The sequence below is a fragment of the Hemiscyllium ocellatum genome, chromosome 2, assembly GCF_020745735.1.
Source record: "Hemiscyllium ocellatum isolate sHemOce1 chromosome 2, sHemOce1.pat.X.cur, whole genome shotgun sequence".
In the NCBI taxonomy this organism is placed as follows: Eukaryota; Metazoa; Chordata; class Chondrichthyes; order Orectolobiformes; family Hemiscylliidae; genus Hemiscyllium; species Hemiscyllium ocellatum.
Genome location: NC_083402.1, coordinates 109,765,095 through 109,791,096, shown reverse-complemented (window position 1 = coordinate 109,791,096; position 26,002 = coordinate 109,765,095). Strand labels below are relative to the sequence as shown.

General features: G+C 39.6%; 1 protein-coding gene across 7 annotated transcripts in view; it reads left to right on the top strand.

Moving 5' to 3' along the window:
* LOC132824506 (tyrosine-protein kinase JAK2-like) overlaps positions 1-20,961 on the top strand; it is a 249,526-nt gene extending 228,565 nt beyond the window's left edge. For all 7 annotated transcript variants that reach the window (XM_060839132.1, XM_060839103.1, XM_060839113.1 and 4 more), the window contains 8 exons: positions 316-466; positions 3,740-3,876; positions 4,359-4,548; positions 5,034-5,158; positions 6,911-7,083; positions 9,964-10,081; positions 11,215-11,328; positions 13,146-20,961. In XM_060839132.1, the coding sequence (XP_060695115.1) occupies positions 316-466; positions 3,740-3,876; positions 4,359-4,548; positions 5,034-5,158; positions 6,911-7,083; positions 9,964-10,081; positions 11,215-11,328; positions 13,146-13,253 (1,116 nt within the window). In that variant the 3' untranslated portion in view covers positions 13,254-20,961. The remainder of the gene's footprint in view (positions 1-315; positions 467-3,739; positions 3,877-4,358; positions 4,549-5,033; positions 5,159-6,910; positions 7,084-9,963; positions 10,082-11,214; positions 11,329-13,145) is intronic.
* The last annotated feature ends 5,041 nt before the right edge of the window (positions 20,962-26,002 follow it).

Below are 26,002 nucleotides of genomic sequence, written 5' to 3'. Positions count from 1 at the left end.
AGGAAGAAAAGACATTATTTCATTCAAATATTACCATTTCAACAAACAAGATCTAACTATGAAATCTTGCTTTTAAGTCAAATATAAATAAAGAGATCAAATTCATTGTAAAGTAATACTAGCAGACGCATCTTAATTTATAGATAGGATGTCACTTACAATAATAATGGATACACCCACTTTGACTTTGTGTATTTTATGTACAACTTTTAGTATTTTGAAGATGAGCAGAAGCCTGACCATTCCTGAAGTTTGTGGCAAGTCATATTAAATTATCTTTAATTTGTGTTAAAATTGTGCTTTTTGTTTGAACAGAAACTGCAGTTTTATGAAGATAAGCATCAACTTCCTGCACCTAAGTGGCTAGAGCTAGCCAATCTCATCAATTTCTGCATGAATTATGATCCAGACTTCAGGCCTTCATTTCGTGTCATAATACGTGACCTGAACAGCCTTTTTACCCCAGGTAGGTGACTCACACCTCTTCCTCTTCCTGAAGTAGACCAAACTGGACCATCTCCCTTTATTACTATCATTGGATTGCTGGTTTGTTTTACAAATGTCAGTTCTTCTGGAAATACATTTGGTTTGCACAAGCTGGGTCGGTATTATGTTTTTTTGGTGAATTGATGGAGGAAGTCCAAAAAGTGAGTGGTCCACTTACCTCTACCTTCTCAGATCTGTTGAACCATAAAAAGGCCACGGCATCGGAAGAGGCCATTTGGCCCATTATGTCTGTGTAGTTGAATGAACTAATAAACTACCCACGCTGATCCTATTTATCAGCACCTGGTCCATACCCTTGCTGGTATAGCATTTCAGATGCAGAACCAGATTCTTTTTCAATGGTTGAAAGTTTTTGTCTCAACCACCAAACTAGATTGTGAATTCCAGAAAGAGTAAAAACATTTTTTTCCCTCTTGTACCCATCACCTCAAATCTGTGCTTACTGGTAATAGACCTCCTACTAGGAGATACAGGCGTTCCCTCTCCACTGTCCATTATTTTATGCACCTTAATTAAATCAGCCCTCAGCCTTCCCTTTTCTAATGAAAGCAGCACTAGCCTGCACAAAGATTCCTTTTAGTTGCAATTTTCAAGCCCTGACAATGTTCGATTAGATTAGATTCCCTTAAGTGTGGAAACAGGCCCTTCAGCCCAACAAGTCCACACCGACCTTCCGAAGAGTAACCCACCCAGACCCATTTCCCTCTGACTAACACACATAACCTATGGGCAATTTAGAATGGCCAATTCCCCTGACCTGCACATCTTTGTGACTGTGGGAGGAAACCGGAGCACACAGAGGAAACCCACACAGACACGGGAGAATGTGCAAACTACACACGGGCAGTCTATCGAGGCTGGAATCGAACCTGGGACCCTGTGCTCTGCGACAGCAGTGCTAACCACTGTGCCACCATGCCACCCATTATGATAAGTTGCCTCTCTACTCCCTTTATGGAAATCATATCCTTCCACTAATGGAGTGAACAGACTGTACATAAAACTGCAGTTATGGCTGAACCAGAGTTTTATATACAACAGCAGTTCAGTACTTCACCTCATGAAGGAAACATCCCATAAGCTTTCTTTAGCAACTTATCTGTCTTTACTGCCACCTTCAGATATGTCAACTTTGATCACGGGATATAGGAGGCACTGACAAGACTGGCTCTCGTTGTCTTGAAGTTATTAACCAACCAACCATGCTGTTTGGGACTAGCATGAGGTATAGACTGGACTGAAGGTGATTCTTTGCTGAAGGACATGAGTAACTAGTTGATTCACAAGCTTCATCCAAGCTTGAAAAAATTTGGAAAGCTACTAGCCACTATACAAGATCTAAATCAAAACTTTTCTTTTTAAGTAAAATTTCAAAAGCTGTAGATCTGAAAGAAATTTGAAATTGCTGGAAATGAACAGTCAACATCAAAAGGAGGAAATGGGCCATGCTATTACAGTTTAGATGATATCTGAAGACCAAATGAGTAGTGTAAATTTTATTAAGGTAAGGAAAATAGAAGGAAGATTAGTTTGGAGACGGTAAAGATTTGGCACATATGTTATTTGTAAAGAGAGTTAATGGGGAGAACAATGTGCTTAATTTCTTTCAAAAAAGAAAATTGGGTTCGTTTGAGGTGATGCAGAGACTAAAAAAGGACTAAGTAGTGTGTCAGTAGTGGAAGCTGGGAAGATTGACGAACTTGCACACAAATAGTAGGTGCAAGAAAAAAAAGGAAAATCTGCAAATTCCCCAGGAATGAAGTTATAATAGCAAATACTGTAGGAACATAGTTTTATTTCTCCTTTTTTATTATTAACATATGATGTCATCTTATTGCTGAGATTTGGTCCAATTATCCTGTTAGCAGGACATGTTCTTAGGTGGAATCTTCATAAGTGTACCAAATCTTACAAAAGAAAACTTGTTTTTCATGGATGCCAGACATGGGCCTTCCTGAAAGAGGAGACCAACTTGCTGAGTAGATTTGAAATGTGAGTTTGAAGAGAAAAGTAAGAATCATCTGCTCCAGAAAAATAACATGGTGAAGTGCTGAGGAGAGTGAATGAACAAAATAAGGTACAAATCCTATTTAGGAGACACATTAAAAAGAACAGATTTAATAAACATTGTTAGTGATGTTATGGATGGTTGAAGAGAAAAGAGGAAGAAGGGAATGCCAATGTTAGATGTTTTTTTAAAAAAAATGAAGGAAATTATTGCCCAATGAAAAGCATGGCACAGGATAGAGGTATGGAAAAAAATGTGCTGGTCATGACAGCCTGACTTTCAGGAGGGTACCACTTTATTTAGTACTCAACTTTTATAAAACAAAACAGACAAGGTATTTGTTGTTTTATTTAAGCGGGTAGTTATCCAGATAGTCTTTGTGTTACAATGTGCCAAATGACTCTTCTCTACACATCTTGTAGAATATTAGTTTGCTTTTTGACACTTTGCTGTATCAACTATTGAGATGAGATTTACACTATAGAAGGTAGAGGCAGATTCAGTGAGGGAGTTTCAAGGATCCGTGCAGTTATTAGGGTGTAAACCAGCATGACTCTCTTGCTGGGCAAAACATTTTAGATCAGTTTGACAATCAGAAAAATCAGCTTGAAAGCTGGTATTCACTAACGTAGACTTAAAATAAGAAATTGCTACTCTGCCATCTAGACCTCAATGCTTGCTTCAAAAGCACAGATAATGAAATTGAGGCCAATGACATCAAAGCACAGAGTGCAGATTCACATTTGAGCATTTTTCTCTCTTGGATTTTCCCTGTAAGTATTGTAAAGAAGGAGTGCTGCAGCTTCACAGATGATGTCTTCCAGCAGAGACCATAAACTGAGACCTCATTAGCTCTCTCAAGTGGAAATGAAAGCCTCCAAGGCACCATCACAGTGAGGGACAGGAGAACTGTCCTCAGTGCCCTGGCCACTACTCAACCTTGCATCAACATCCCAAATAAAATGAGTACTTAGCTTTCAGTTTGCTGTTTTTGGGAGCTTGCTGTTCATATATTCTCCGTGATGTGACTATGTTGAAAGGTGTTAGAATTTAAAAATGCTTCACTTGGGTGTAATTTGGGTCATCCTGTCATTGTTAAAAGTGCCATACATATGGGAGTGTGACACATCCAGCTAAGTATAAGAAGGCAAGATCTTAATTGGAGGATGGAATATTTACCAAACTGAAAACTTGCTCCGTAACAGATTATTGTTTGTCCCACAGATTATGAGTTATTGGCTGAAAGTGACCTACTCCCAAATATGCGAGGTGGTGGGCTTGGCTTCCTTGGAGCTGGTACAAACCATGATGTTGTGCAGTTTGAGGAACGGCATCTCATATTTTTGCAACAGTTGGGCAAGGTAATTACGTTTTTTTTTAACCACTTCAGTCTCTAAATGGGAATTCCAGTTTTCCAAATCTTCTCTTAACTGACAATTTACACATATGATGGAAGTATGCAGTTTTTGCACCATGTCAGCTCTATTAGCCCTACCAGGTCAATTTCTGCATCATTGTGTCTTTCTGTAAGGAACCATACTACAGGGGCTGTGTTTGCAGAACCAATTGCTCTGGGGGAATGGAAACCACACCAAAAACTCACCGATTCTGGTGACTTGACTTCTTTAAACTGAATTGTATCAGAAAGAATTCTTTTAATTTTATATGTGCAAGTGTGAGGTTAGTGTGGAATCCTGGAGAGAACCTGATAACACTCCCAGGAAACTTCCCATGATGTTCTGGTTCAATATATTTTATCCGTAGAGTTTCATAAAAACAAAATGCAGGAAGAAATTTTACGTCCACTTGTGGCACTAAACAAGTGGTCTTCAAATCCAAACAGGGTAACTTTGGCAGTGTCGAGCTCTGCCGGTATGATCCACTCCAGGACAGCACAGGCGATGTGGTGGCTGTGAAGAAGCTACAACAGAGCACCGCAGAACACCTGCGTGACTTTGAAAGAGAAATTGAGATCCTTAAGTCTCTTCAGCACGACAACATTGTCAAGTACAAAGGAGTGTGCTACAGTGCTGGTAAGTGCAGTCGGTCTGAAAGATGAACTGGATGACGTAATGTGTGAGGGACACCTCATATGACAGTCAAGCTGTGAACCTTCTAAGCTATTGCCTTGCCCCTTCACTGCCTTTTTAGGCTGCATTTTGTGCTAGCCACTGTGCCACACATATTACCTTAAATGAAAAACCTGCAGCCATCCTATTACTACCCATGGGTTAGGCAGCCAGCCCCAAAATCTCAAACAACCTGCTGGCACCATTTTTGCCATGGTCCTCGAAAAGCAGCATTAGGAGTCAGTTTTGTGCCTGCATAGAAATGGACATTGTGACAGTGGCGGTGTGCAGTTTGGCAATCTGCGCAGTTCCAGGGGAGGTCAGATGCAGGCTATCACAGCCTGAAATTGATCACTCAATCACAGAGGTTATTGCATATGAACTGAACAACAGTGTTGGACTTCTCCCCGCTGATCCTCTCACACTTAGTGTTGTTTTTGCTTCATTAGGACGGCGAAATTTGCGATTAATAATGGAGTACCTACCTCACGGCAGCTTGCGTGACTATTTACAGAAGAATAAAGAGCGGATTGATCACAAGAAGCTGCTGGCATATGCTTCTCAGATCTGCAAGGTAATCCAATGCTTTCTACGAGTTGGTGGTCACCTAGTGTCAGTTCCAAGTACTGCCCAGATTCATACTGTAGCAACTGCTAGGGGAGATGTCCTGTCATCGGTTAGAATTAGGACTCCAATGAATTGGTGGCTTTCTCATTGTTAATCAAAGAGATGAGTTCATAGCTGGAGACGGAGTCCAGAGAGAAAGGGATAGGCAGACGAGGGGATTATTGATAGTAGGTCAGATCAGAAGCTGAGTACTTGACAATGAGAGCTTAGTGTAGTTTAGATTAGATCCCCTACAGTATGGAAACAGGCCCTTTGGCCCAACAAGTCCACACCAACCCTCCGAAGAGTAACCCACCCAGATCCATTCCCCTACCCTAGTTGTCTAATGCAACTAACACTATGTTAGTATAACACAGTGGACAATTTAGCATGGCCAATTCACTTGACCTGTTCATCTTTGGATTGTGGGAGGAAACCCACACAGGCACTAGGAAAATATGCAAACTCCAGAGATACAGTCGCTCGAGTTGGAAATCAAATCCAGGACCCTGAAGCTGTGAGGCAGCAGTGCTAACCGCTGAGCTACAGTGCTGCCCGAGAGAGAACTGATTAGGCTCTGCTGAAAACAACCCATGTGGTGACATGACCAGGATATGGGATGGGTGAAAAAAAAATATGAAAGGGCAGAACCAGGCTCTAACTTTGAGGGCTAGAGACTGCAAGATTCCCAAGTGGAAAATGTGGTGCTGTTCTTCAAACGTGCACTGAGGCTCATTGGAGCCCATTAGGCCTACACCAGAATTGTTGGCCAGTGAACGTGGTTGAGTGTTGAAGTGGCAGGTGACTGGAAGCTCGGTCATTTTTGCAGACAGAATATGGAAGCTCTGAAAAACACTCCCCCAGTCTGTATTTGTCACCCAGTGTCCCTACCTCTGAACCAGGAGACTTGGGTTCAAGTCCTACCTGCTGTAGAGGCATATCATTACATCACTGATCCAGCTGATTAAAAGTACACCAACCTTCTCTGAGTTCAGTCAGAACAAGCCTCTGTGAATGTTTCTATTCACTTAAAGAGTATCAGAGGGCAAGTGAACAGTTTACATATAAACTCGGAAAGGGCAATTTGTACTTGATGGCATCAATAATTTTGTATACCACAAGAGGGCAGCCTTTCTATATCTTGACGATGTAAATTTGAGATTTCTGTTCAGATTCTTCCCTGTCCTGCTATGCCCTGATTTTCAGTGAAGAAAGAAAATGTACTGAATCTGATGAATGGTGCTTTGATGCTTTTTGGAAACATTATAGAAACAGCGTTTAGCCATTCAAGCCTGCTCTGTCATTATAGCAGGTCATGGCTCATTTGCAGCCTCACTGCATTTACCCACCTTTGATCCATAGCCTTACTGGGGGGAAAAAAAACTATCCATCTGAATGGCCAATGTCTTAAATGCCTACAGCCTTTTGGAGATGGTAGTTCCTGAATTCTATTGTCCTATCTATGGCAAAAATATTTTCTGATTCTGGTTTTGAATTTGGGCAGCCAAAGCTCCCTGCTCAACAAGACATTTATTTCCTGAGAGTTTGAGTTACTTATCATTTCATAAGATGAATAAAGCACGATCCCAAATGTCCTGGGAGGCTTGCAGTTGAAATTGTGTGCAGGTGGTCCATATTCACACCAGTCACAAATGTACCATTTTCAAGGAATCATCATTGAGTGAACGATAGCAAGCACTTTTGTTTTGCTTCCTCACAGGGAATGGAGTATCTAGGAACCAAGCGATATATACACAGAGATCTGGCAACACGGAACATTCTCGTAGAAAATGAGAACAGGGTGAAAATTGGTGATTTTGGCTTGACCAAAGTATTGCCACAAGACAAGGAATATTACAAGGTGAAAGAGCCAGGAGAAAGTCCAATCTTTTGGTAAGCCCATAAATCAATCTGAGGCATATGCCTTGCACAATCTTGTTAGGCAGTCTGATCCAGAATAAATAATGTTTGTTTTATGCTGCGAGGACATTTTTAGCAAAATGGTTTACCGGTAAATTTTGGATTAACTGATTTGAATTATCCAGTAACTCAAATTTAAGGTTTTTTTTGCAATCCAGCAAGTAGGAGCCCGCTGTTTAAAAATGGAATAATTTTGTTTTTGATAGATTCACACTCAGTGACTTTCAAGTTAAACTGCAGCAAATTTTAAAAATCTGCCTTTCAGCACATTGCAACCTACTCCTATTACTGCTCCCAGACTGCCTTGATGCAAGTGATATGGTCAGCACGTTTCTGCAAGTAAAGCCGAGGAACGTTCTGAAGTAACTCGAATGATAAGAAAAAAACTGCAGATGATGTAAATCTGAAATAAATAGCGAATGCTGAAGTAACTTCAATCTTTGGAGAAAAACTAGTCACGTTTTGTCTCCAGTAAATCCTCTATGCTAAACTCAAAACGTTAACCTGGTTTCTCTCTTCTGCAGCCAGACCTGTTGAGTTTCTTCAACATTCTCTGTATTTGATTCTAAAGTAACTGAGTGATTTAGTGAAATTAATTTGAACGCTATCAAGGCAGGGCTTTTTTCCTTCTAAATTCTATAATTAACTATTAGTACTATACAGAAGTTAATTTCAGAGAAGGTTTGGTCACTTCACAATGCATGTAATGAGCTATAAGAGTCACAGCACAAATCCTTGCCTCTTAACATGTTTGTGCACAGAATGAAAAATGAATCTGAAAATGGTGAGTTGATTGTACTGAAACAACAACATTAAGTGTTCTGTCATTGCAAATCCTGAGTACTTCGAAAGTAATCTGTTTGCTTGTTTCAGTTGATTGCTAGGGAGAAGTGTGACTTAAGGGTAAAACTCAACAATGACCACAGAAAAATTAAATAATTAACAGTAGCCCCAGGAAGGAGGAGCAGCCCCTGCAAGCCATTAATGCTTAAGCTCTAATGAGTGAGTAAAAAGTGAGGTCTGCAGATGCTGGAGATCAGAGCTGAAAATGTGTTGCTGGTTAAAGCACAGCAGGTTAGGCAGCATCCAAGGAACAGGAAATTCGATATTTCGGGCCAGAGCCCTTCATCAGGAATGATGAAGGGTTCTGGCCTGAAACGTCGAATTTCCTGTTCCGTGGATGCTGCCTAACCTGCTGTGCTTTAACCAGCAACACATTTTCAGCTCTAATGAGTGAGGCCTAGAAGCTACAGCACAGGAAGAATTGGAAAGTTCAAGGATGATTGATATGTCCAGTCCTGGTTAGAGAGTCAGGCAGGCAACTGACTTGCAGGTGCAGGCACATTGGGTGAGGTAAGGGATGCTGAGTAAACAAAACAAAAATAACACACATCTTATGAGCATGATATCTTGCATGCAAAATATGACATTGCCTTTCCTTTCAAAACTTCAAATAAACCACTGTCACTTACAAAGCAGTAAACAATGTAATTGGTGGACTAGCCTCATCTCAAAAAAAAATCAAAAGTAAGACCATATAGCTCACTGAGCATGCTCCACCATTTATTGCTATTATTGCTGATCCTCTGCTTCATCTCTGCTTTCCCACTTGCTCCCCAAATCTTTTGAACCCCTCAATGACCAGCAACCTGTCCATCCGAACCTTAAGGATTGTCAACCATGTACCATCTGGCAAGGAATTCCAAAGATTGATTAAAAGTTGTAAACTATATTCAAGATTCAAGAATATTTTAGCATTGTGAGTGACTTCGAATCCTTGTACTCTCCTTGAAGTCTCATGAAGTTGACATGCAAATACATCAAGGAATTAGGAAAGCAAATGTTACTTTGGCCTTTTTTAAGAAATGATAGATGTCGATAAGTTGAATCTGATTGTAATTTTCAGGGGCTCTGGCTAAAACTGCACTTAAAGAGCAGTGTATAGTTTCAGTTTCCTTACCTAAAAATGAGATATTTGGCTTTAGAGAGATAGCAATGAAAGTTCACCGAATATAGACTTATTCCAGGAATAAATGGATTATTTTATTGGGAGAGATTTGGGTGTGTCTACAGATTAGAGACATAGTCAGTGATCTCATGGGAGCATTTAAAGTTAAAGGATTTGACAGTAATGTTAGGAAGATATTTACCCTGGCTGGGGAATAAATGGGAGGGTCAAAATTTCTGGAAAAAAAAGGAAACAACCATTTTGGACTGAACTGAGTCTTTGTTTAAACACTTAATTATATTTTATTGTCGCGTGTACTCAAGTACAACTATAGTGAAAAGTGTACAATGTTGCTATTCCCGGAGCCATCTTAGGTACCTAACTACAAAATCTTAGGTACAAAGTAGAAAAATAAAGATACAAAATTAAAAGTTCAACAGTCTTTCTCAAGTCCTGAGCCATGCTGGGCTCACACTCCCTACAACGGCTCATTTCTCCTTCACTTTGGCCTGTTCTCGGGGAGATCTTGAAATACCTGCTCTTGCTGCTGCCACAGATTTCTATTGCTTAGAAAGTTATTGATGCTCAGCTGCTAAGTAGGTTCAAGTCAGTATTTGAATGACCTGCCTGTGCCTTTATTTCTTGAGTTCTTACATATAGCTACAGTGAGGAGCTTCCACAAAAGTAGGAGAATGATGACATTACTGTGCATCTTGAGTCTGCTTACACGAGAGCTCTAGGAGAAGATTGCCTCAGCCTTTAAACGGCACACAACACGTGGAGGATTGAAGAGAAAGTCATATTTAAATAGAGAAATTGCTGGCTGGGATTTTTCGATAGTGTGCAGCAGACCACTCAGGTTATGATGGTTAAGTGTGTGATATTTTTCTGAATATCTGAAACAGGTACGCACTGGAGTCTCTAATGGAAAACAAATTTTCAGTGGCTTCAGATGTTTGGAGCTTTGGAGTGGTGCTATATGAGCTTTTCACATACAGCGAGAAGACCAAAAGTCCACCGTCGGTGAGGCTTCAACTTCTAATTAAACTTGTTTCTTGACCAGCTTTGTTTTGTATCACTAATGTTACCTGTTGCATGAAATATGTTCACAGTTTGCAAAATTTACAATATAAAGCACGTTCACTGCCTGTTTAGAAAATCTATTATTACGTATTGACGAGGATGTTCAGAGAGTAGCAATCACAGTTGGACTACTGTTCTGCTCGTAATTTTTTTCTCTCTGTTGGTATTAAACTCTGAATTTCTAGCCGTGAATTCTGACCCTGTTTAGGAATGCGGAGCCTAACTCTGCTGAAAATATGTCCCTCCTCCCACTGACTGCAGGATTGTTCAGGTGGAGTGGGCAGTGCACAATGTTTGGGATTTAAACGTGCAGCAGCACAACCAGATACTGTGAAAGGTGCTGCTAAAGATGAGTGTGTTTAGTGTAGCAGTTGGTTAAGGGGATAGGTTTCATGAAATGGATAGAGTGCCAGGCAAAGAGGGTGCCACATGGATAGCATGTCAGATTAGATGGAGTGCTTTCAGGATAGATTGGGGTTGGGGGGTGCCGGGGCGGGGTTCAGAAGAATGTCCAAGCTGACATTGAGGGGGTTGTCAGTGCTTCAGGCAGACAGCATTGTTCAGGGTCTCAGGTCACAGGGCTGGCAGGCGAGCGGGGAAGTGGAGAGGAATCACATAGAGTTGCAGGGTATCTGGTCAAGGGGTGCATAGGTGGTTGTTTGGCATTGGCAGAGGTGTAGTTGTGGGATGTGTGGTAAGTTAGGGGTCAAATGAACTGTTTTTAATCTTCCAATGTTTTCTGGATGACTATTAACAGAAGTGGAACCCTCTCCAGTGTTAAGGAGTATTCCTCCCCACCCCACCAGAGAATCCTAGATGAAAGGGGAGTAGCCCTTCAGGATCTTCATTTTCCCAGGCAATTCCAGCAGTCAGCTGTGTCTCAGGTCCTGCAGGATCCTGACATACAACCCCAGTGTGCACTATTCCAACAACTGTCTGGTCTTTGGAAAAGCAGGGCCATTATTTACTGCTTTTTTAGTACTTCACAAATATTGCTCACTTAAATGTTAACCAGTTTTCCAACATTTCTCTTTCGATAAATCCAATTTAGTTTTGTTTAATTGCATTTTCAGGAATTCATGCGTATGATCGGCAGTGATAAGCAAGGGCAGATGATTGTCTTCCATTTGATTGAGCTACTTAAAGAGGGTAGACGACTGCCAAATCCAGATGGCTGTTCTGACACGGTATTGCACATAAAGCCATTTGCTCTTTAGTTTCTTCATCTATCTTGCGCAAATCATTGTATTTTCATTTGAAAAAGTAATGTGCGGGATTAGGCTAAATCCGGTTACTGAAATAGTTTATAGTTTGTGGGCGGCACGGTGGCACAGTGGTTAGCACTGCTGCCTCACAGCGCCGGAGACCCGGGTTCAATTCCCGACTCAGGCGACTGACTGTGTGGAGTTTGCACGTTCTCCCCGTGTCAGTGTGGGTTTCCTCCGGGTGCTCCGGTTTCCTCCCACAGTCCAAAGATGTGCAGGTTAGGTGAATTGACCATGCTAAATTGTCCATAGTGTTGGGTAAGGGGTAGGAGTAGGGGTATGGGTGGGTTTCGCTTCGGCGGGTCGGTGTGGACTTGTTGGGCCGAAGGGCCTGTTTCCACACTGTAAATCTAATCTAATCTAATCTAATCTTATTTAGAGAACCTTTGATGTAATTATTTACTGACTTTAAAAACTAGCCAGCATGTTACACCCCTGGGGCAGTATTTAATGGCAGTGATGGGGTAAGTGTGGTGCAGAGGAGGGCATCATACCTGCTGGCAGAAATGTGTGAGTGAGATTACTATCAAAATATGGAATGTGTGTCCTATGGGTCTGACCCATCCAGGAACTGAGGGCAGATTATGTAAACTCAATTCTTCCATCAATTTACAGCTGGAAAAGAGATTTTCTTTGTCTGTGTCTGGGTCATAGAGTCATAGAGATGTACAGCATGGAAGCAGACCCTTCGGTCCAAACTGTCAATGCCGACCGGTTATCCCAACCCAATCTAGTCCCACCTGCCAGCACCCGGCCCATATCCCTCTAAACCCTTCCTATTCATATACCCAAACAAATGCCTTTTAAATGTTGCAATTGTACCAGTCTCCACTACATCCTCTGGCAGCTCATTCCATGCACGTACCACCCTCTGTGTGAAAAAGTTGCCCCAAAGGTCTCTTTTATATCTTTCCCCTCTCACCTTAAACCCCTATGCCCTCTAGTTCTGGACTCCCCAACCCCAGGGAAAAGACTTTGTCTATTTATCCAATCCGTGCCCCTCATAATTTTGTAAACCTCTGTAAGGTCACCCCTCAGCCTCAGACACTCCAGGGAAAACAGCCCCAGCCTGTTCAGCCCCTCACTATAGCTCAAATTCTCAAACCCTAGCAACATCCTTGTAAATCTTTTCTGAACCCTTTCAAGTTTCAGAACATCTTTCCAATTTAGCAAGTCTCCTTCAAGAGTTAAGAGCAATGAACTTGGACTATATTTAAAAACTAAATCGGTATTTAAATCACGTATGGAATTGGGTCATTCAATTCAACAGTCAGTGGAGGTGTTTCTGCTCAGCATGAATCTCCTCCCACATCTCTTCATCTCTCGTGGTGTCACTAGGCAAAAGCAAGCATCACAATGTTGTATTTAATTGCATAGGACTAGCTACTGAATAGACAGTTTCACTTTGAGGCTGCTGTGGGAATTGTTAAGAATTATCCCTAATTAAGTTAATATTGGGTCATCATCTCAGCCAGATCTTAAAATGTAGCCATGACAGATTAAACCTATCTTATGAGTGCATGCTGTTACTGATATTTACTGAAGGGGTTGTGTAATCAGTAGAAAGGATGGGGGAAATAATCCATTTTAATAGAACATTGGAAGCAGAAAAGTTGTTTCAAAGATGCCTTGCATACTTAATGAAAAAACATTTGTTTATGAGCAGCATTGTTTCTCATTGCTACAATGTTTTCAAACCTATTTTTGAATTCTGACCATGCTTCACCTTCCAATCTCAGATGTATTCAACAATGACGGAATGCTGGAACACTGTGTCAACTCAGCGCCCAACTTTTAAGGAGCTCGCTCAGAAAGTGGACTCCATGAAGGATCCTATGGGAGGATGAGTTTGCAGAAACTTCAACCGGGATACTCTGAAGTCCCAGCACAATTGCTGCTTTTCCAGTCTGTATCTGGCAAGGATCACTTTGGACTCCTTTCTCAGCCTGTGGGAAATGTTAGTCCTTTCGTAGTGGTGTCGCAGTTCAGCAGGACAGGCTGGTAAATTATTGGTGTTGTAACTACGAAATGATTTGCCCACTTCAGGCCTGCTGACATGTGGGTCTAATACTGCAGCTGTTTATAACAGGAGTTAAATATGTGGTGATGATACTTCCGACACAGTGATGCTTGGAGTTTATCATTGCTGGAGGGCCTTCAGTGGTGAATATTACACTTGATGTTATCTGTGCTACTTGCACATCAGCTGACTAAAGAAAAAGATTCTAATTTTGAATTTGCCCATTGTACCCTAAAACTGTGCTAATTGTAATTTCGACAAAGATTGCAGAATAATTTCACTTATGTAGGATCTTATTTGGACTTGTCATAGACTAGATTTCAAATAGTGGTGACAAGAATTTGGATAAGTCCCTTGCTATGATATTTATTATATATGTATTAGTTTGGCAATATTACCTACAAAAGGAAAAGATCAATTTCTGAAATTGAAAATTTTCATGAATCAACCAGGCTGTGGCTGTGAGTATCGTGATGCATTAAATGGTGATGTAAGAAGCGTATGTTACTGCAGAATATTGTAGATGTTGAACTGGTGATACGTTCAAGGATTTGCGAGCAGTGCTTAGATTTGGGAGTTGTAGCTTCATAATATCTTGAAGAATCCACATTCATGAGGGAATAATTGTTTGCTACATGACCCGGAATATTAAACAATGCATAGTTTGTGGTGACACTTAATCTGCCTTATGATATCCATTTGTTATTCTTTGTAACATCTGGATCAGTTGTGAAGGAGAAATATGTTGAACACCATTTGCTTAGGTTGATTATATGAAGAGAAGCTCAGGGATATTTTGCGCTTTTTTTTTTCAAACGAAGAAAATGATCGATGCAGCATTAGTTGTTTCATCAAAAAATGAATTAATTTACATCCATGAATTCAGTAGGCACTCATGCCAAAATACCTTTTTAATTCTGCCACCTCCACCACCTCATGGGCACAGAGGGGTGAATAACAAATACCAGTCTTGTTCAGTATTATGCCCATCCCAAGGACGTTTTTCCAGAAATCATGCAAACATAGTCTTTACCCCGCAATAGAAAATCATTCTTCAGCTATACAAGCAAGCACAACCAAAACGTAGAAATAAAGTGACCAAGATTTTATTTTCCTTCTTTATTAATTTAATTTTCTACAGACTCTTAAGTTTACTTCCATCCTTACAATACCAGTTTGAACTCAAAACTCTGAACAGGGAAGGCCATATCCTAAAGGTATTCTCCCTATGCTATTGACTTAGATTCGCAGGTAATGTTCAGAGGACATGACAGAAGGTGGAATTTGAATGTCGTGAAAAATCCAGAATTAAGAGTCTAACAATGACCATGAAATTGTTGTTAAAAACTCAGCTGGTTCATGATTATCCTTTATGGAAGGAAACTGTGGTCCTTACTTGGTCTGGCCTACATGTGACTCCAAATCCACAGCAATGTGATTGGCTGTTAACTGCCTCTAGGCAATTCAGCATGGGCAATTAAATTCTGGCCTGGCCAGAGACCTCTACATCTAACAAAATAAACAGAAGTTATTAATGATGCAGGGTTTGTAAAGCAGCAGCTGAAATTGTTCACCTGGGAATGCAGTAATTTCTGTGAATGAGCCACACAACACAGGTACACTACTTGCTGCAAACCCACATTAAAAATGTCCATTTGTGAACAAGGAGAGTTATCCAACCGACAAGAATAAATGTAAATTACATGTTTTTGTGTTCATTCCTCCATTTTTGTTACAATGAACAGACTGCATCACTTCATTCAGCCCTTCATACAACACTCGTCCACCACATGTGAACCACGTAAAGTATTGTAGCAGAATTGGTCTGGTATTGGTTGACTGTAGAGAGGGGAATAGTCAAATAGAAGTGTAGAGTATAGCACTCTAATGTCAGCGCTATGTATTACCTCGGGCTATTTACCTTTGTGTCCCGTTCTGTGTGATATTCCAGCTTTTGGATATGAATTTTGGAAAAGCCATTTCCAGGATGGAGGCTTGTGATCAACAGGTAGTAATCACTGTACTGTCTTTACCAGTATCCCTCTGTTTGCAGCAAAATTACTCAGGACCATGTTCCATTAAGCAGTGCATACCACTACGGGAGCTATTATCAAGTGTTTTAGCTTTGATTCATGTTGTGCTCATTGAGTTTTCTTGCAATGCTCACTGAACAGTGAGCAGTCCAGGAGTATTCTCATTGGAATATGTCATCAGGGACATTTTGAGGCAATGAGTGCAGAATACCAGACTAGAAATGTGTTCATGCTATAAAGCATATTGGCTTAAGTACAAACTCTGCATTGCATTGATGCCAAACAACTGAATAAACCAACAGTGTGTGTTATCACTCCTCAGGGTTTGCAAGTCATTCATGAAGCACATGAGAAAGCCAGAAGATACTTACTTTCTTTAGGGCTGGGCTAATTAAAATGGAAAAACTTCTATTCACGTTCTCTCTGACACGTACATCCTCAGAAACCACTTTCCTCCTTGCATCTTCCTTAGTGCACACTTTTTTGGAATTTTATCTTTCCATGAATTCCTGAAAACAAATAGCAAACTAATCAACAAAGGACTGTGTACTTTAATTTGTCTGCAAAGTTTTGACAACTTTTCAATCTAACTTTTTTCAGCTGTTACCCAAATAAAGAAAAAATATTGTTCGGTGTGAATGAGAAATGTAAACAGCAAGTGAGCACTTTCATAATTGGTGCAACCACTAAAGCCATTGTGTGACATTATTTACTTAAAAAAATAATTCATGGATGAATGTGAATGTCATTGGTAGGGTCAACGTTTGTTAATTTCTCAAAGACCGTTAGAGTGTAGTTAAATCTCCACCGTCTGCTCAGAGTAAATAATGAGTGTATTGAAAGTGCTGTTCTCTACTGAGCTATTGTGTTGCTATATAGTTAGTAAGGAGCTTGCTGGCTATTTCATACCTGAAAAGTGTGCCATTTTGGAATGGTTCCCAGCTACTTTGGAACTGAAATCAGATCTTCATGTTTCCAATTCTTTATATAAATGGTAGCTTTAGCATTGCACAGTCTGCATTTATACAGCACCTTTACTAGCATGCAAAGTTCCAGAATTTGCAAATATTTTCAAATAAAAGAATTGTCTGCATGTTTTGGACATGAGATCAAAGCAGTGTGTTTGATAGAACATAGAAAAGTACGGCACAGAACATGGCCCTTTGGCCCACAATGTTTTGCCGAGGATTAATCCTAATGTAAAATAAAATTACTTAATCTACGCACCCCTCAATTCACTGCTATCCATGTGCTTGTCCAGCAGTCGCTTAAATGTCCCTAATGACTCTGCTTCCACCACCACCGCTGACAATGCATTCACAACTCTCTGCGTAAAGAACCTATGTCTGACGTCCCCTCTATACCTTTCTCCTAATATCTCAAGCAGCATATTAAAGGATGAAAGTGAGCTGGAAAGGTTGAAATCGGGAGTTCAAAGTCTAGATGATGGGCTGGTCATCCAGACAGATTTTTGTACTTTAGTCTTCTTTGAATAGCCATGGGAAGACCATTGCCTGATCTACATAATTCAGTAAATCAAACTGTCACTCCAAAGTGTGTACTGTGCTTCTATCATCATGAACCATATGTTGTTAAAAACTGTACTTAGCAGCAGAAATGTACTAATGTCAACGTAGATCACTTAATGCAACCATGAAGGATTCAAGAGTAAGGTGGAGATCTGACATGAGCTGAAGGATTTCTGGTAGATTAATAGGAAGGGTGAGCAATATGTTTCAATTCATTTGAGGTTATTAATACAATGATCACAAAATAATATTAGTCAGTATAAATTGACAAATAAGCACCACTTGCAATGAAACCTGAAAATGACATGAGACAGTGTCTTTAGATGGTGCATGATGGTGTGATTTCAATCAGCACCGATTCAAGCTTCATTTTAAATTATCCCAAGCTAGCTTTTAAGCATGATTTAGGATTTCCTGCCAGATTTACAATGTGCAATAATCTAATCATATTAGAGTAAAAAATGAAAGTGACATGGGGTTAGGGACAGTGGCTCAAGTGGTTAGCACTGCTGCCTGAGGGAGCTAGCAACTTGATGGGCTGACTGGCTTGCTTCCATACTATAGGGATTCTGAATAAAGGTATATCTTTTAATTTTCAACATAAATGTTAACAAGTTGTGAATTATTGTAAGAAGATATTTGCTTACTTCAGAGTCATCACATTCTAACTACAAATATGTTTGTTAAAAGAAAATGCTTGTTCTTTAAATGACATTGTTTCTGCAGATTATTATAAGTGCTTTTTTAAAAATTCATTCTTGGGATGAGGTCAGTGCTGGCTAGGCCAACATTTATTGCCTATTCCTAATTGCCCAGAGGGTAGTTAAGAGTCAACCACACTGCTGTGGGTCTGGAGTCACATATAGGCCAGACAGGGAAGGATGGCAGTTTTCCTCCTAAAAGACATTCGTGAGCCAGATTTTTTTTTTCCCCACAATCAACATGGATACACACAGTTATCATTACACTCTTAATTCCAGATTATTTTTATTGAATTCAAATTCATCATCATCTGTGGTGGGACAAATGAGAGTGATAACTGTTTATTTATACTTGGTAATAATTTAGGCCACAGAACATCCATCACCACCAGACAAGTTTTAGAATACAAAATATACCTGTTGCATGGATCAAAATGATTATCCATATGTAAAATGACACTAAATTTTGGTTGTACTCCACAAAGATCTAGAATCCTTGTAGTGTTACCAGAAGATGTGTACCCATTGATTAAGATTGTTTGTTTTTTTTTGTAGCTTTGTAATAGCTTTTTGTAGATTTTCTTTGCAATATCCAGCAGTAATCATAACTACATAGATGCCAATTAATAACAATTGTTTACATTTTGGACAATGACAACTAACTGAATCTAAGAATAGTTTGCCTTATAACCTTGGAATTACAGTCCTATGTTCTTCAAATCAAACTTTGTAAAATTGAAACCTAAATTTCTGAAACAAGGGCAGTGATGACATAGTGCTAATGTCCATGATCTAGTAATGCAGAAACTCAGCTACCATTCTGGTGACCTGGTTTGAATCCATCGTGGTAAACGGTGGAAGATTAATTCATTAAACCAGTTGAATTAAAACGAAGCCAGTTTTGTAAAATCCCATATGGTTCAGTCATGCCCTTTAGGGAAAGAAATCTGCCGATCTTGCTTGGTCTGCCTTACATTACCCAGAGCATTGTGGATGGCTCTTAACTGCTCTCTGGGAAACTAGGAATGAGCACTAATTTGTGGCCTAGCCAGCAATGTCCATATCCGATGAACGATAAAAATATTCCTGATACAGTCCTTCCATTCCAACTAGTTAGACCATGGAATTGTACCGCGGGTTTCTCCAAAGATTCCTAGAGGAATGCATCGCCATTTAGACAACAGATCAGCACGGTGTACTGTCAAGGGGTTAAAGCATAAGCATTATTTAGCCTCAGACTAAAGGTCTGTTGTCAGAACCTAGTTTCTGAAATCACTTGTAAATATATTGTGGTTCTTGGCCATCTTTTGACTCTTAACTGGGGGACTGGGGGGTGGGTGGTGTTCTTAGGCTTGTGTGTACTGTTCATGTGAAAAAGCTGCCTCACTTGTTAGGCATCTCATTTCAGTTCATGAGCACGTAATAACTAGTTCTGTACTGAGGCAGTGGCTGAATCAAAATATATCTCGATCCTCCCAGTGCTTTTCAAAGGCATTAAAAATCTTGTTGCATTCAATTCTACTGCTTAGTTTCTTATCTTGCACATGCAAGAAGTCTTGCCATTACAAAAGGCCAAGTGGCCTCCTTCCTGAGTGTAAATTTTAGATGATTAGCTATTCATAAAGGAAAGAGTCCTTATTTTGCTTTCACTGTTATACATTTTTAAAAATCAGTTAATGTTCTTGACTTCACTATTTTCATAGTCTCAAATGGACCTCTATTGCAATGAATGCCTTCAAGATTATCTGCTTCCTTTTACATGCCAAATTCTTGTTTATTCTCAGTAATTCTAGTTATCTCTGCAGTCCAATTTCACACAAGCAGCAATGTTCTCATAGGTAGTGGAACTGTTCTTATACTGCAAAATTTCATCATCTAAAAGGTGATTTTATTCTCAAATCTAAACTATTTCCCATTGCTAAGATTCTAATCTGTTTCTATTTTCAACAAATGATCAATGATCCTCTGTAAACTTTACTTCTCCTTGATGGTGAGTGACAAATATCACTGTACACAAGACATGCTTCTTATGTTGAAATCACATTGCATTAGAGTCTCATGGGGCTTAACTGGTTAAATTATAAGGATAGTTGTATTAGCTTGCATTCCTTAAATCAGAGAAAATTGTGAGGTGAACTAATTGAAGTGTTTAAGATGCTGAAAGGATTCAATTGTGTAGTACAGAAAAGCTATTTTCTCTGTTGCAGGAAGTGAGATCAGGAGGATATAACCTTAAAAATTAGAGCTAGGCCATTTAGGAATTAAATCACAAACGTTTTTATTCATGCAGTTGCATTAGAAATCTGGAATCCTTTCCCCAAAAGCCTATGAATGCTCCGTCAGTTGGATCTTTGTGGCCAGAGGTCAACAACTATTAAGTAAGGAAAACAGGATTTGGAAGCAAGGCAATCAAATTTAGTTGAGGTATCAATCAGCCATGACTAACTGAAAGTTGATCAGGTGCGAGGGACTGAATATTCTAATGCTTTTCCCATGTTCCTATCTCAAAATTAGAATTCCTTGCCCTTAGCTTTTTCATCCTTCTGCAGTGTTTTACACCTAGCTTGGTGCTTTCTAATAATACTTGCTGTATTCCTCTGATCCGGTCTTCCCTGCAAAGACTATTAATCCTGATTCTGAATTTAATTTAAGAAAATAAAAGAACCAACAAGACACCGTTCCTCATGCCTCTGGAACTGTTGGAGTTAAGACCATAACTCTATTGTCTGGATGGTCAGTCTGACTCATGCGCTGACAGTAAAATAAATATCACTTGCCAAATAACCCTGATTGTTGGTGAGCTTTCTGCTGTTGTTCATTTACTTAATAATCAGTTATTAACTTATAGTTTGTTTTATTTAGGATGTGATACTACAATTTATTGCATGAAAATTCATTGCTATCTTTTTGTCTTTTAAATAAAGTTAAAATAATATTTTCTATTCATTTGAAGAGAATAAGGTATTGTATATAGTCATGTAAATATTATGGATAATTTTACTGGTCTGCTGTACTTTAAAAGTGCATTTATTTCTTCATTTTCTTGTTACAAAAGATGTAACTGCTATTGTGCCTTGTACTACAAAAATGTATAAACTGTGATAAACAGCAGTATGTGCATATATATTTTGTGACTTTATATAAGACACATATATTCTGCTGCTAACCCATTACTTTATTGCAAATTCAAATATTTTTAACAGCTTCTGAGAGCCAGGGTGCTTGTAAACTATTGTCCATGCATTTTCTTTTTAATTTACACTTTAATCTGTATGCCATTGTTGTTCAGAAAATAAAAGTTTCATTATTTTTACAACTTGCATTTTTCTTGTTCAAATTTTCTAAAGTTAAATATTTTGATTACTGAAACTCCTGCTGTGGTAATTTAACAGCTTTGCCTTTTTATTCAAAACAAGGTAACTAGATGAGGTGAAAGGGGATTTTAAAAATTGAGCAATATTTTACAAAGTTTAGGCTATTATTTGACAAAGAATGAAACCTTGAACTGCTAAACCAAATTGGGATGAAGAAAAGTGTAAGACAAGTCAAATGGACTGGAAACGTTAACTCTGTTTCTCTCTTCACTGATGCTACCAGACTTACTGAGTTTCTCTGTGTTTATTTCAGATTTCCAGAATCAGCAATTTTTTGCTTTTATTAAGATGAATTGTATATGTAAGTTGCAAATACTTCAGTGAGTGAACTTGTCTCCACTACATACTTATAGTATCAATCCTGATTTGAGTGTAATTATATTACCTTTTCATAATGCATATGAAGTGTATATTTAGGCACCCTCTTAAGAATTGCTGTGTGATATATTTTTTGGGATTATGCTAGCTAGAAGTGCATCCATCTACTTAAGGGTTTTTCTATTTTATGATGATCATCAAGCTGACAATTGTTGATTCTCAGAAGTAGACTGTTCTCTCTTTTTAGCAACTTCATAAACTTTCAGATCAAGGACTACATATGAACCACTTAAGGATAAAGTCAACAGAACTCAGTAGTTGACAAAGCATTCTTATACCTGGATAGTTTTAATAGGATTGGGAGTTTCAACATGATGCAGTATTGCATCCACTTGTGGATGCTACTTTATTTATTGATCTGGCATGTCAGTGTGGCATTGATATTGTGGAACACAATGGATGTTGAAGTTGACAAGTTAGGGAAAAACTGTAGAGTTCAAAGAATCTAGCATCACACTAATTGGCATAGCTCCATCACGAATTGTCATAAGAGTTGGTTCTGCACATTTGTTTGGATACCAGACATCTGAATGTGTCTTTAAAGCTATGCACACACAAAATTCCCAGCTTTGTAAAAGTAAACCCCAAAATTGTAAATACCATCTTTTTTCTCTCCAGACTAAATGATAAAAATGGCTACTGATCAATGCATTTAGAAAGAGTATATTCAAAATATCTTTTGATGTAATGTGAATAATTTACTTAAGCTAAGCCTTTGAATTTCAAGGGAGAAGGGGGAATGTGTTGTCATGTACATGTACCTTTTAAGGCGGTGGATCTTAAATGGCTGCCCATCATTAACTACCATGAACCAGGATGTGATGTATAATCTTGAGTTTATAGACCAACTGAAGCAGCAGGCCTACAGGTCAAATTTATCTACAAATAAAGAGCCTTATTATTGTTTTACCTATCCTTGCAGTGTGATTGGTTTGATTGCAGTAATGGAAGAATGGAATGGGAAAAGTCTAAAACAACAGGCAGAATCTTATAGGGATCTGAAGGTTGTAGCCTACAGTGAGCCATGTAGTAGAATCAGGCAACAAGCATGGTTCAGCCAGTCGAGGAGTTGAAATCATCTCTCTCCATCTTTTATCATTTTCATAAGCAGAGTGGCAAGATTCTTGTTAGGTGGTGATGGGTTGCCAATTGAGATAGTATTGCTTGTTAGATGCCTTGCTAACATTAATAATGGTCAGAATCTGACAAACTTGCCAAAACAAGCTTGATGTCAGAAAACATCACAATCTAGAGCATGTACCTGTAAGGTTCAGCTCACCACTTGCTAAAACATGTTAGAAAACAGGTGCCAGGTAATGTTTCATAGGCACTGCCAAGTCATTTGATATCCATGAATCTTGGCATCCGACGTGCACACATTCTCCTCATGTCTGTATGGGGAGGTTGCCTTTGTGTGCTCCAGTTTCCTCCCATAGTCCAAAAGATATGCAGGTTAGGTGATTGACCATACTAAATTGCCCATAGTGTCCAGGAATGTGCAAGCCAGGTGGATTTGCCATGGGAAATGCAAGTGTTAGGGTGGGGACAGTGGTCAGGATGGGATGCTCTTCAGGAGGTCAGTGTAGACTATATGGGCCAAATGGCCTGCTTATACATTCGAGGGATTCTATGATTCCAAGAATCCTCATGTCACATCTCCAGTACATTTATGTACTTCAATACTGTACCTCTGGCTGCATCAGCCACGATCGTTGTAATGCTACTGCAATGACTGTGTACACTCAGGAACACACACTTAGCTCAAGAACTGGAACAGGATACACCTCTGGGTTGTTAGATTGCACTCATTTTGTGCACACTGGAAGCCCACAGTGCTCGTGTATGGATTTCATTGCTTTCCCTTTTTCTACTGTGGTTTGAAGAGCTGAAGACAGGCAGCACACCATCCAGTTTGACTCTTTCAGCCCTTTTATGCACTCTTTTCCCCCTGGAATAAAGGTGAGAGGCATTAAGGGAAATGAAAGTGGGTGGAGCAGTGGGGAGGTGTCCATGAGTAGGAAGCGTAGAGGGCCTATACAGTTCATAGTGTCAGAGCGGAGATAGATGAGAGAGTGACGGAAGAGGTTACAAGCATTAATGAAAATGATACAGCATAGGTCTTGGTGGGAAGTAAGTACAGTAGCCGAAACAGTGTGAGTTGAAGGTATATGATTGAAAACGGTGTCACTTGGCAAAGTGAAGAAGGCCATTGACTTCTTTCCTAAAGTGTTGAGTATTCCTCCAGATAGCTAAGACTATGTTAATCTTGGTGGTAACCTTGGACCAGCTGGAATGTTTGGGTGTTGTGACCTCAACTACCAATCCTGGGGAAGAAGTGGATTCCATATCAGCACCACCTTGTCCATCAGGACATTGCCTTCAAAGTAGAGTGCCAGTTTCTCCCTGCCTGCTTGCCCAGGGCAAATGTCAGAAGTCATGCAGGACTGATTCAGACGGATGGTGCTTCTGGGTTACATCACAATGATGTGGGTGCAAGGGATGCTGGTGAATTCTGGGATATTGGCTGAGTGGCAACTTGTTATAGGAACAGTACGTGGTAAGATGGGTTGGAAATCTTAGCCATATCTGACCTATTTTCTGACTTGTGCCCTCAACCCCTCCCTCCCTTCTCAGCACAATGATAGGGTTATTCTTGTCCTCACTTTCCACTCCACTAACCTCTGCACTCAAAGGTTCATCTATTATTTCCATTGCCTCCAATAGGATGCTACCTCACCCTTCCCTCCTCTGACAAATTTCCAGAGACTGTTACACACCTTTCAAGTGAAGCTATGAATCTAGTCAACTGCATTCGCTGCTCACAATACAGTACCTCTTCCAAAAGCAAACTGCACATTTCTTAACAACTCCATTCTATCTGCAAAAAAAAAAAGACCCTGATGTTCTTACCATTTGCTATTTCAAAACACCATCTTGCTTTTATGTTAACATTTCTGTTCTAGCTGAACACTGAAGCCCAAAGCTAGTTGGAGGAACAGTCCTCCCTCCCTTTCTCAATTTGAATATTTTACAGCTTTCAGGATCCTGCATTGTAAATCAACAATTTCAGATTATGAACTCTCCATTACAATTATCATCTTCCCCATTTCTGTTCCTGTAGGTTTGCAAATTTAGTCCACTAGATCATAAGTAGCAGCAGAAGAAGTAGACCATTTAGAATTAGAATTAAGTTTATTGTTACATGTACTCGAGTACAGGTAACTCACAGCAAGATCTTCGGTACAAAGTTTACATACTGTACAAAACAAAAATAAAGAAAGAGTTATTTTCCTTACAGTGACTCATAGTACAATCAGTAATTTGAGAAGATTTGTAGCTCAGGTTGAAATTCTGGATGTGGTTTGCTCACTGAGCTGGGAAGTTCATTTCCAGACATTTCGTCACCCCACTAGATAACATCTTCAGTGGGCTTCAGGCAAAGCAGTGTACATGATTCATAGTACAATTTGGAAATGTGCCCTTTATGAACCTGCTTGACTATTCAATAAGGTAGAGGCAAATCTGATTGTGGCCTTTCCAGCCTAATCCCCAGAACCTTTGACTCCTTGTAGATCAAAACTCTTGAATATATCCCAGCCTTGAATATGTTCAATGACCAAGCTTCCACTGTTCACTGGGGGATGAGAATTCAAAATCTAAAAAGAAAATCCTATTCATCTCTAAGAACAGGAGTCAAGCACAATATTCCTCAAAAAACCATTTTTCACTTTGCCGGATTAAGAATAAAGAAAGAACAAAGAAAATCTACAGCCCAGGAACAGGCCTTTCGGCCCACCAAGCCTGAGCCGATTGTGTAATGGGTCCTAAATGTTCTGCTATTCCTTCCTTAATAATGGATTCCAGCACTTTTCCAATGATAAATGAGACACTAACTGACCTGCAATTCCCTAATGTCTGTCTCCTGTGTTGACAAGGTTTGTTACGTTTGCAATGCTCCAATATACTACAACATTTCTAGGTCAATGGAGTTTCAGAAAATCATAAGTGCAGCTGCTGCTTCTACAGCCAATTCTTCTAAGAAACTGAAATGCAGACCATCAAGTCAATGGGACTTGTCTGTCTTTAGTTCCAATATTTATACTAGCATACTTTCCTTATTTGTGCTTTTTTAAAAAAAATTTACAGCCCCGGAACAGGCCCTTCGGTCTTCCAAGCTTGAGCTGATCCAAATCCACTGTCTAAACCAGATGCCCAATTCACAGGCATCTGTATCCCTCTGCTCCCCACTTACACATGCATCTGTCCAGACATATCTTATATGATGTTAGCATGCCTGCCTCTGCTGGCAATGCATTCCAGGCACCTACCATTCTCTGTAAAGTACTTGCCGCATGTATCCCCCTTAAACTTTTCACCTCCCACCTTGAAAGTGTGACTTCTTGTTATTGAATCCTTCACCTTGGGAAAAACCTTATCTCTATCTACCCTGTCTATACCCTTCATGATTTTGTAGACTTCAATCAGGTCCCTCCTCAAATCTCCTTTTTTTCTACAAAAAGAACAAACCTAACCTATTCAATCTCTTCATAGCTAGCATCTT